General features: G+C 37.4%; 1 protein-coding gene across 4 annotated transcripts in view; it reads left to right on the top strand.

The window, feature by feature from the left end:
• SEMA3A (semaphorin 3A) overlaps positions 1-4770 on the top strand; it is a 322318-nt gene extending 317548 nt beyond the window's left edge. For 2 of the 4 annotated variants that reach the window (XM_030961132.1, XM_030961133.1), the window contains one exon: positions 462-917. In XM_030961132.1, the coding sequence (XP_030816992.1) occupies positions 462-917 (456 nt within the window). Of the gene's footprint in view, positions 1-461 lie in introns of all 4 variants that reach the window. The other 2 variants (XM_030961129.1, XM_030961130.1) reach the window with 2 other exon arrangements.
• The last annotated feature ends 7511 nt before the right edge of the window (positions 4771-12281 follow it).

The raw sequence follows: 12281 nt of genomic DNA, 5'->3' as shown, positions 1-12281 counted from the left end.
TAGGCAGAACCTACTTCTGTGCATGAGGGTTTTTGTAATAAGGAACAACAGGAAGAGAAAGAACCTTTCCTGCAAATGGGTCTTGATTTGACTAACAGATAATGAGACCTCAGTAATACAGCCAAATGAATCCATGTTTACTCTGCTGATTACAGGCTCAGATCTTCTGTAATCTTTCCAGCAACTCCATCTGACATAGCTGAAACAGATCTTTGTTCAGCAGCAGTAGTTACTAAGGAGTAAATTCCTAATTCCCCAAACTCTTGGCATTATATCATTTTTTCCAAAATATTTGAGCCTTTCATGATAACAGATGACTGGCAAAGGGTTTTCCATTTTTGTGGGTTTGGGCATTCTTGGCCAGTTAAAAGGAGTACTAATAAAGAAGTAGCATGGTTAGAGGATAATGTAGCACATGCATGAAAAATAACTATTGAAACTACCACTTTTTCCCAATACAGATAAAAGTGGGTGACCACATGATCCGGACAGAACAGGGCCTGTTGCTACGAAGCCTTCACCGGAGGGACTCTGGTGTTTATTTCTGCCATGCTGTGGAGCACGGCTTCATGCAGACCCTGCTCAAGGTGACCCTTGAGGTGATCGACAATGACCACCTGGAAGAGCTGCTCCACAAAGAAGAAGATGGTGACGGCTCCAAGATCAAGGATGCCACCAACAGCATGACCCCCAGCCAAAAGATCTGGTACAGAGACTTCATGCAGCTGATCAACCACCCCAATCTCAACTCCATGGATGAGTTCTGTGAGCAGGTTTGGAAAAGAGACCGCAAACAGCGCCGGCAGCGGCCTGCCAACGCGCAGGTGAACACAAATAAGTGGAAGCACCTACAAGAGAATAAAAAAGGTAGAAACAGGAGGACCCATGAATTTGAGAGGGCACCACGTAGTGTCTGAGCTACATTACCTCTAGGAACCTCATCCAAGTAGAAACTTGTATAGACAGATAACTGGAAAAAATGCAATATTCATGAACTTTTTCATGGCATTATGTGGATGTTTACAAGAGTGGAAAGTTCAAACAGTTTCCACTAGGTTTAGATAAAATCCATTTCTAATTTTCCTAGCAAGTCCTTCCTCTCTGCTCTGATTCTAAGACCAGAAAGACCAGAGTTACAAGGATGATAACTCATCTGGACCTAGGTTACTGCTCAAAAACTTCTGCAAGTATTCAGCAGGCAAGTTTTGCTTTCTCTTTTGACAGAGATATAAAGAAAATAGTGTATTTCATGCTGTCATCTTACAGGAAAGAAAAACAAGCCCCACCTTTCATCATCAGCACTACCACTTCTAGACTTATATAAAACTGCATGAACTCATTAAGCTGATGAACGTCTAAACACGTGATTGGACACAAGGATTTTGTTCTTGTTTTGTCTACCAGTTCTCCTGTTTGTATGTGCTAGAAGAGGAAAAACAACACTGAATGAGATTGATTGTGGAAATCTGAACAACATAAGCCATCCATCATCTGGAAGAAAAAAAATGTGGAGTACACTGGCCTACTACTGATGACTTCTTTCAGCTTTGATCTAAAGATGTATTTTATTAAAAGTATAATTTAAATGTACCATGAAAAAATATGCAGCAAACATTAGCTCCTTTCTAAAATAGATTAGACTGTTTGTCTTAGAAATATTGTACTTTCTAATTATTGGTTTAGAGGAAAAAAGACAACTTCCAATTATGACTGCTTTACTCTTTTGTTTGGGAAAACTTCCAGGAGAGCTGGTGACACTGCAGTTAACCTCCTCGCCTGTCAATAATCTATATGACATGTAACTTCAAAGCAATTTTAAAACTAAGCTATTTTAACATGAAAGTCACTGTATAGCATGGAAGTATTCTGCATTCTGTTTTTCTAAGTATGGTATTTGAAATTATTCAACTTGTTAATACCTTGCTATAGATTGAACCAATGAAGAGGAGAGCATTGATTTTCAGTTGTATATTTTTTTTAATTAAAAAAAAAACAAATAGCATTAAAATACTCTCTGCTAATTACACTCTTGCTTTCTTGGTTCATATTTGTGAATGCTAATATTTAAATACTGATGCTCATAGACTGTCATGTACCCATGAGCAAAGCTCACATTCAGTTTAAGGAGTTGTGTTCCCAGCTCTGTGGTAGAGATTTGTCCACACTACTGACTCTCAGTGCTCTGTTCTTTCTGTGGGCCAGATCACCAAAATGCACAGAAACAGCACTAGGCCACCTAAATAACAACCCCAAAGCCAGCTCCCCATTTTAAGATCTGAGGGACAGTTTTACCTGTGGGTGAAATCTGCTGAAGTAGTAAATAGGTGAAGCTTAAAGACTAGTTTATACTAACAGAAAATTTGGTCCTGCACTTCTGTATTATTCTATATACAGGAGAGCAACAGAGTAAAACAGACAATGTACTTGCATCATGAGTGTCAGTTTAGGGTTATAAGTAGTGGATTTATTCACCTCAGCACAGATGTGCCTTTGGTCCCCAGTTCTATGGTGTCCAGTTCTTTTGAGATCATCTTTCTCCAGCCTCCCATATTTTATCTTGGTAGAGTCTGCAAATGACATGATTTCAAGTAATGTCATTGTGGGGAAAATTGCTAGAACAAAATCCTTAGTTTGCTAAAGGAGCTTTTATATAAAAGTGTGTCTGTAATGATGACTGATCTGTTTTGTTGTTATTCACTCTGTGGTATTTAATTTATCAATTTTTTGCTACACTATCAACCAGCCTTATCATGTACAATATAACACAACTGCTGCGACAGCATCTCTCACAGTGTGCCCCAGCCTCCTTGCCACTCACTAATTCACGTATCCTTCTGCTTAGTGAAGCCTTGGCTTCTTGCCTATTGAATTAGAAATTGGATTTTCACTCAACAGCTGAGTTACTTCAGTCCCCTTTGAATTCTTTGGAAGGGATGAACTTGCAGGATTCTTTTGCCATTTAATTCTTCAGGAAAAAAGTCATTGAATAGGCTAGGACAAGGCTGTAGGGCCATGATTTAAGAAAGCACTTGGGAATTTATTTTCAAAGCAGCTTTAAGTCTCTCTTATGTTTAACCTGACTCTTGTGAACTTCAGTATGCTGGTAAATTCCCATTATTTCATGATGTGCTGAATATGGATGAATTAAAACATATGTTCGACTATGTACTTTTCTGTACAGAATTATTAATTTTTCAGCTCAGTTTATGGTTAATTTCTGAGCACTGTTGTCAAATGAATTATTTAATTTTAATCACAAAACATTCTTTAGCCTTTTGTGAAGGGCTGTTGCCTACTATCTAGTTACTAAAATACTCTTTCTTACAAAAGGAAACAGTTTTAAAATAACCCTCAGAGAATTCAGTGGGAAAATTTCGGATTGATTTCAATAGACCCCAAATCACTTTGTTTCCTTTTTTTACAGATTCATGGAATTGCTATGTAACTATTTCTCTCTTCCATGTTCATAGCAACTGGTTCTATAGAAACTCCTTAAAAAAAAACTGAACCAAAACCATTCTCTTTCACAATGCCTGAAGAGTAAACATATTAAATAAAGTCAGAATTCCAAGATATGTTTTTCTATACTGAGAAAGATAATCTGTGGGAGCAAAATTACGGAAGTTGCAACATTTTTACCCTGACCTGGCAGTCTCATTTAACAATTGATATGATCATATCTTACAAACTTCAGCCCAGTCCTCACTGACATGAGTAGTCTCGTTTAAGTTTTTGTGTTTGTTTATATAAAGAAGAGGGCAAAAGATCAAGCCAACAGTGAAAATTTTTGATTTTTAGGTTCATGTTATGGTCAAGTTAAAGCAACATTTAATACTGATGTGAAATGAACTTCTTTTCAAAAAGCATAGGCCTTAATGAATTAATGTATAGAAAGATGCCCTGCAGCTTCAGTAAGATTCATACCCCCATTTATGTCATTATTGTTAAAAGCAACATAAAGTTTGAAAATAAAGATTAAAATGGTATTTCTGTAAATGGCTAATAAAACCCTTTAAACCTCTAGTTACAGACTTTAGAAGTAAGTAAAAAGTTGTGTTTAAGCTGGAGAGAAATAAAGGATTTCATTTATAACCAGAAAGATCTATTTTCATTGTTTTAAGGTATCCATCTGCAAGGAACAAAAATATATTTAATTTTATTCTTATACTCTTTGCACTTGCACAGATCACTGATAATGGGAATTCGTTCTATGGCTCCTAAAAACTGTATGGTTATGTTAAACTATAACATCAAACTGAGAAAACATGCATCTTTGCAAAACAAAGTTAAATCTTCATGACCCAATAAAGTCACTATGTAAAAAAATTAAATTAAATGCATGTGAATGCGCATTTACTGTTCCTTTTTATGTATTATTTAGTGAATATCAATGGTATGTGTTTAATAGTTCAGTTTTTGCTACCTACACATTAGTCAAAAGAGATGTAAATATTTTTGACTAGGTAAGGAGGTACAGTGTAAAGTACTGTTATCTAGAGGTACTCCATTTTGGTGTGTTCAGCAAAATACTAATATGCAAGATTTTGCCACACAGGTGATAAGGTGGTTTATTTTCTATACCAGTGTCTGAGTTGTGTGCTTGTTCTTTAAACACATTCCTCACTGGGTAGTAAATAATTCCACTTCTGTATTTATCACTTCAATTCAGATGGGAACTAGAAAACTGGAGAGAAAGTGTAATGAAACTGCTGCTGTAAATTATTTCTTTTAGCATGTATTCAGTTGTTAAATAAACATTTCTTCCAAATATTTGAAGTTCAGTGTCTTGACTGTTTACACGGAAGTGTGCCCTGTAACCTTCATGAGCATATGGAGTGCATTGTTGCCAATATAATGCTATCAGTGTGCATGAGCTCTGTTTATTAGGCCAGAAGGATTGCTATTAGTATTAATGGCATTTTTTTATTTCTTTTTTGAAGGCTACAAACTAATAAGTCTGAAATGAAAGGCATGAACTTATCTTCAGCCTATCTTTTGGCACAGAGCTTGTGCAGATAAAGCCACACATATACACACACCCCCCCTCTCCACTCTGCCCATGAACCAAACTGTAAATCAGCCTGGAAGCCATGTGAATATGAGCAAGTTGCTGTACTTCATGAAGTTTCACTCTGTGCAATGCTAATGGCTTAGGACAGCTATGCTGCTTCCCTTTGGAAACTGGCTTGCACAGAAAGCAAGTGGAATAAATCAGGTTCTGTCTGTTACCAACATACTCTTGTATCCTTAGGTAAACTTAGCAGCTGTTTGGAAGTGCTTAGAGGCTCCATCTAAAAGTATTATGCTGTGGCACTAAGCATTGTGCAAACAGCTAATAAGACAAATGGCTGTTCATGGAAAGCATGAAGTTTAAATACACTAGACAAGAAGTGGAGGAAGGAAAGTATCATTATTTCCATTTGGCACATACAGAACTGAAGAATCAACCAGCAGTACTGAGCTGTCACTAATCCATTCAGCCTCACCCCTGCTCCTTCCTGTAGAGCAAGGATAGATAGAGGAGTCTGGTTCAAAAGGATGCTGTAAGGACATTTTATGGCTACTACTGTTTTCTGAAATTGCAAATAAGCCCTCAGCAGCAGCCAAGCAACTCAGTGGGTTACAAAAGATGCTGCAAATACAAAAAGGACAAAATTGATATGGCAAGCCATGAATCTGCTAATTGCAAAAGCAGTAATGTTGTATTTCTGTGACCAGTGCACAGCTTAGAAATACAGAGGAAGACCCTTGTTTCTGGATGCAGCCACACTGTGTCCTTTGCTAGAATTCCCTGCAGAGCACAGCTGAGTGTCCTCTGTTACTACTCTGTACCTTGCCAGAAACTTACAATGCCTAGGGGCCACCTTCAGTGACAATGAGTGGGAAGAAAGAAGAAACATTTCAGATGTTATGCTCATATGTTCTTATATACAAATGCACAGATAGGTAGATATACATTTAAACAACCAGCTTTCACTGAGATGAAATCCTCTTTTCAGGATTTGAGGCTCTAGATGTAATTCTAGTACATCTCTGAATATATTTGGTGGCTTTGGCTGTAAATTGTTATAAATGTTTCCTCTGTGAAGACTGAAGCACAATATTCTGTTTCCTTACAGGTCACATTCACTGAGCTCCCCATCAAACATCAATTTAATGGCAGGCAAAGTTATGGTGTTTTTTCCAAAGCATAAAACAAAGGGACTATTATCCCTAGAATGCTCAGTAACAGGATACAAGCAGATCAGAGTAATAGTGATTCAGCCAGCTTCTTTGCTCCCCATAAATACTTGCATGAAAGGTTGGAGGAGCTTCATAGAAAAACTAGAAACTGTGGAGAAGAGCCTTATTTGAGACCTTTTTGTCCTGGAATTTATAAAAGATAGACATTTTGGAGAACTTCAGGATAATCCGAGCTAAATCCCAAAGCTCTAGTGAAGCAGTATCCAAACTGAAAAAGTTTCACTTAGCTTAAGAAAGCCAATTACCATTTCTCTCTTAGCAATTTTTCACCCCTCAGGAAATGGGCTTCTGCTTGCCTCAATATTAACCTGAAGAAGTCATTATATGGTTTCTACAGTCCTTGTTGAAGGTTACTCTCTTAGACGCACCTGAGGAACCACATTTCTGACAACCAGCCCTCCTTGAGCTGCTTCTCTTGTGACATCTGTTCATACTAGGCCTAAAAATGTCCTGTTCTCATGAACAGGTGTAAAATCAGGCCTTGATGGGCAAACATGTCTTCATTGAGACATGTCCTCATTGAGCTATGAGGTACCATGCAGGAAGATTCCGGTCAGGAAGTTTCAAGGGATGGAAGGTCTCTGGTCTGGGGGCAGTAAGGGGTCTCTGAGGACCTGCCAGCCAGAGCCTGACCCCACATCCAGGACAGGGCAGGCGAGGGGACAGCTGAGGCAGCTCCAGCCCCTGGCTTCAGGCACATCTCCTGAGCATCAGCCCCCAGGTGGATCCAGCTCAACACAGCCCATGGGCAGGGGGGTGTGGGATTGGAGATGGAATCCTGCAGCCTCTCTGGGGCAGGCACTGAGTGCCAGGGGCTGTGGGCAGGGTGGGATGAGCCCTGCAGTGGGCTGAGTCATTAGGGCTCCTGAGTGCAGTCAGGTGAACCTGATGCTTGCAGCCAAGGAGGCTCGAGCACCCTTCCTGAATTGCTTTTGATCACCTGAGGTCACTTGTCAGCCACATTCAGAGTCAGTTCTCTGCCTTCTGAAAGCCTGCAATAAACCAACAGTACTGTAACAGCACAATTTGCTTCCAGTTTGATTGGATCAGGTTAGCTGATGTTGAAATAAAAAGGTAAATTTACACCAGACAGTTACTAAGAATTAATGTACACAGGATTATAACACTTTTTCTTTAATCAGAGTCAATAAAGGTCTGGCCTTCTCCCCACATGTGAGCCTGCCAGGTCTGCCTGTGCACAGCCGCATTCCACAGAGCTGCATCTGAGGCACCTGGGACAGGTTTTGAAAGGACCAATCTGATTTCATGAACAGGCCCAGTAGTTTTTCAGGCCATTCCACCTTACAGTAAATGAAATCTGATCTGGTGTCCTGGGAAAAAAACTTTTCACTTCTCAGCATGGGGTACCCCTGCAGCCTGTATTCCTTTTATGCTTTATCCAAATATATTGTATTCACTTCTCTGTGAGTTTCATGGTCATGTTTTCCTGTAAGCATGTTAACATGAATTATGATTGTTTATGCAGAGGCAAATGGAGATGCATGTTTCTGCATGGAAAAAGGATAAAAAGACTATGGTGATTATGTTAGATCTACAACATCAAGTAAATATCAAATATGACTTGAACGTCTCATTTCTTGCTATAGCTGCAGGCAGGAGAGGAAAAGGGCAGACAAAAGAAATAAAGACATTTCAGCTATGTTCTGCAGTCATCATTTCCTTAAGCCCTTAAAGTTTCATATGTCACTTTTTTTCTGGGTTTGTAGCACTATATAGAGAGCATGCATTCCTACAAACTGTTTTTGCTGAACAATACCACACTGAATAGCTCCATAAATCAGAACAAACAGACTATGCCAGTTCCTCTGAAGGAGGCTTAACTTACCTCTTCTGTTTGTTATTTTTATTACTATAGCAAGACTGCTGCTTCTCTTTCTGTAACGGTTTTGTCAGCACTTTTATTCTAAAGCTCTATTGTTAGGTTCTTATAATTTTGTCTACAAGTTAAAGATTTTAAGCATCAGCTTTTAATCAACAAATAATTTTACAGTTCCTTAAATTAAGTTGCTAGACTGTGATCAAAATTCCATTTTGAAAAAATGGAATTAAATTAAATGGAATTAAAAAAGACTAAAACTTTAGCCATGTCCGGTAGTTGTTTTAGTGACTGCACTGCAAAACATTATGAGTGGGATAAAGCTTAGTAAGCATAATGAAAAGCTGCTCACCTGGCTGGATTTGTGTTTGTTTTAGAAACATCTGTGTACTTATCAGAGGTCCTGAATGAGACAGCAGCTTAAGCACATTCTTCTCTAATTATTTGTGTCTTAATCACATGTAGCTGTTCCTAAGGTGTGTCCTGGACTAGAATGGTTTTTTGCTTCATGCCTGTCTCTTCATTTAAGCTGATTTTTAGTTGCTGTTCTATGTGAAGATAATGTAAACTCAATTCTTTCCCGAGTTTAATAGATGTCTGATGCCCAGGACAGATGAATAAGACTGATTGTGCTGTTTTGCATTCTAGATAGTTAAGGAGAAGTGATGTTTTTTGCTCTGAAATATTTAAAATTTAAAGGATGGAACTGATTTGGATTTGTTAGAGCACTGTGGAATCTTTCACTGTATTTCCCTTTAGTAATGAAAGATATGCACACACCACTCTTATAAACATGCCAATGCTTCTAGAAATCAGCAAGTTGTAATTTTTGTCTTTAATACTAACCAGTATACTTAGTTTGATCCTCACTCAAATAAATAAAGCTGTGGGCTCCAGCACCATTTCTGTTGACTGGAATCCATCAAACAGTCAGGGTACTGAAAGGTATGAATTCAATCCTTGTGCTATTCACTATGGCTCAAAATGTTACTTATCAAAGCTAAACAGCTCGATGCCAGTGTAAAGCAATTGAATATAACAGGGCTTCAAGCTATGATAAATGTCTCACATCTGTATCTGTGATTTTCACAAGCTGGAGAAGGAGAAATGGCTGAATGTAGGAAAATTAAACTACTCGTAGTTAAGTTCACAGTTGCATGTCAAAACAGCAGACAAAATGCAGCTGAGAAAACCTTCTTTGGACACAGAGTGGATCACAGGCACACTTGGCATATAATGTTTGTCTCCTAGAAATTCTCCTGTTTGGCATCCGCTGTGCTTTCACAATATGTTGGCTGTTGTACCTACTGTTGCCTGACAGAAAAGTATTTCTGCAAATATTTGGATCTATTGTTAACACTAACTCCTTTTTTTTAGCTCTTGGATTTAGAAGAAGCTGAAACCTTAAGTAGAACTCCAGGGATATTTCCAGGTATGGTGCCATCACAAATTACAGTTTGCTTATAATCTCTGTGTAAGTCATGACAAATCTTTCTAGAACCATTAAAGGGTTAGAGGTAGTCTGTGGATGCAAATTAAAAATACCACAACATAATATCTGGATATTTTTTATTGAGAAAAAATGGAAAAACCCACATCATTTTAGTATAAATAGGGAACAAAAACAAAAAATGCTGTTTCGCTTTCGTCTCACTGTCTTCTTTTTTTATTTTATACTTTATTTTATTTTTAAAGCTAGAAATATTGTTTTATATTTCATCACAAGTATGAATGTTGCTTCTATTACAAGCATTGAACATTTTTGTGTTCCTTGCAAGCCAATTAAAAATAAATGCCACTAAGAAAAGAAATTCTTACCAAGTCTATAAAATAGAATGTATAACTGTTAAACCTTGACTCTTACACTAGTTGGGTCAGTTAGATTTATATAGTAGAACCAGCACATATACCACAGAGGTAATGTGATCTGTTGAGGAATACTCACTCTTTTTCTCAAGGAAAGTTAGTGTACTATTATTTCCTCCCTTCAACTGACTTCCCAAAGTGGAACTTAATTTGCTAGTGCTAAGGAATTACATCCTTAATCCTTTATTCCAATTACTCCTACCAGACAACTGATCCTGAATGAAGCCTGCAATATTTTACCTCTGTCATTCCTTCAAGCCAGGAATTTACCCCAACACCAGAGATCTCCATAAGGATTTATCCAAATCATCAAAATAGTATTAGAACTACAATGCTAAAAGAATTAAAAATGTGAAATATTTCCATAATAAATGCAAGAAGGGGTTACAATTACTGGCAACCTCTTTAGATCCAGTTTTCTATTAGAAGGATAAAGAGGTAAATGCTCATGCGCTGGGCTCTTCCAGTTCATTCGAGTATTACAGGCATAATGAACTGCTAAAAACCAGGAAAAGATCTTGGAAATGACTGAAATCTGCTTCCATCATAGCTCTTGGAAGTTCCACTATTGTCTTTAATGGAACAGGATCAAGCCAGGATTTGCATTTCCTACCATGAGTCACTAAAAGCAATGGCTTGAGGCACTGAAAGTCAGGTTCTGTATAGAAACCTGTTTTGGTTGTGAATTAAAAAAAGGAAGTGCAGAAACAGTGTTTCTATGAAATGAAATGAAGCTGCTATAGATAGGACATGCTTTGGTCCTGATTTTGCACTTTAATTTTAGGTACAATGGCAAGAAATGTTAATTTGAACTACCTATTTGATTCACATAAAAGTTTACATTCTTTTTCTCACTCTGGAATTGTGTGTCAGTCTGTGGTCACTCAGAAAGGTGACTGACAGCACTTTCAACACCATACAATGACCCCCCCCAGATCTCTGCAGAAGATCTTGATATTTGAAATAGTCTTGGAGAAGAAAACTGAAGAGAACTGTCAGTTTTTCATCTAAACATCTCCAGGGAATATAAGTATCTAGTACTACCAAGAAGGGTATTTTCACATCATAAAAAGAGCTCAGACTGAATGTTAAGCCAAGTGTTTCAAGTCTTGTTTTTTTCTTGCAGCATCTTCTCGGAAATGATGCTTTATAAGAATGGATTAATATAGAAAGTACAATACTTGTCTTCAATAATTGATGTGTGTCACTCAGTTCCATGTTTCAGAAGAGAAGTGCAAGTTGCCTCAGACAAAAACTGTTCTTCAAGGGTAGTAAGGAGATAAGCTGCTCACAGGGGTACTTTGTTCCTAGTGTTCATCATAAAGATACCTTATGATTTAAGTTTTCAAGGACAGTTTTCTCTTTCTGATGGAATGTGAAAATGTAGGTTGTTTGGATATGTTCACAGCTGTTCATTCAGTTAGAGTTAAACATAATCATGTTAGAGCTTTGGGATGCTGAAATAAATCTCCAAAACATTAATTAGCTCATGGGTTATTATGAAGGTACTGTAAACCAAAGTTTCCTCATGCTGGACTGCATATCTTTTTGGATAACATGGTAAATTTCTGTATTATTTTATGGAGTATGTGTGTCTTTGTTTATCTGTTTCATCAGATAAATGGTGGTCTAGGCTGTATATTAGTAAAAATGTCTTCACTGAATGGATTGTCAAGATTCAGAACAGGCTTCAAAGGGAAGTGCCTGAGTGGTTAAATCCCTGGAGGTATTTAAAAGATTTGTAGATGTGGTGATTAGGGGTGTGGTTTAATGGTGGACTTGGCAGGATTTGGTTTACAGTTCTTTATTACTTTACTACTTCTTAAATTACTCTACAGTTCTATAAATCCTAAGTTGCAAAGCTTCACCATTAGGAGCCAAGAATTCATTCTTATTAACTCTTCATAACATAAGAGTATAATGAACAGTGATATTGCCCAACAACCTGTCTGAAACACTGGTAGAAACTCAATGTGGACATAAGACTATAACAAAAAAAAATCCCAAACAAATACAGAGATAATTCCTCAGAATAATCTCCTACTTTTCAAATGTTTGATATTTGATAAAATTCATATAATGCCCTCCTGTTACTTTTACTGGGACAGTCCTTGAGTAATCCATCTGCAGTCATTCTCTGACTCCTTTAAATAATTATATTCGAAGATTCACCTAGGCTTTGTTTTCTATCCCTAATTTCTTATGAAGTTTCTTAATTTCTAACCTCTAATTTCTTATGAAGTTTGCTAATTGCATTCTGTCTGTCTGATATTCTCAATGTATTTCTGCTAAGGTTAAATGCTAATTTGGTTTTTGTTTCAGCATTAATAATATT

The sequence above is a fragment of the Camarhynchus parvulus genome, chromosome 1A (assembly GCF_901933205.1).
Source record: "Camarhynchus parvulus chromosome 1A, STF_HiC, whole genome shotgun sequence".
NCBI lineage: Eukaryota > Metazoa > Chordata > Aves > Passeriformes > Thraupidae > Camarhynchus > Camarhynchus parvulus.
The sequence above is the reverse complement of the archived record's forward strand: the minus strand, read 5'-3'. Positions and strand labels throughout refer to the sequence as shown.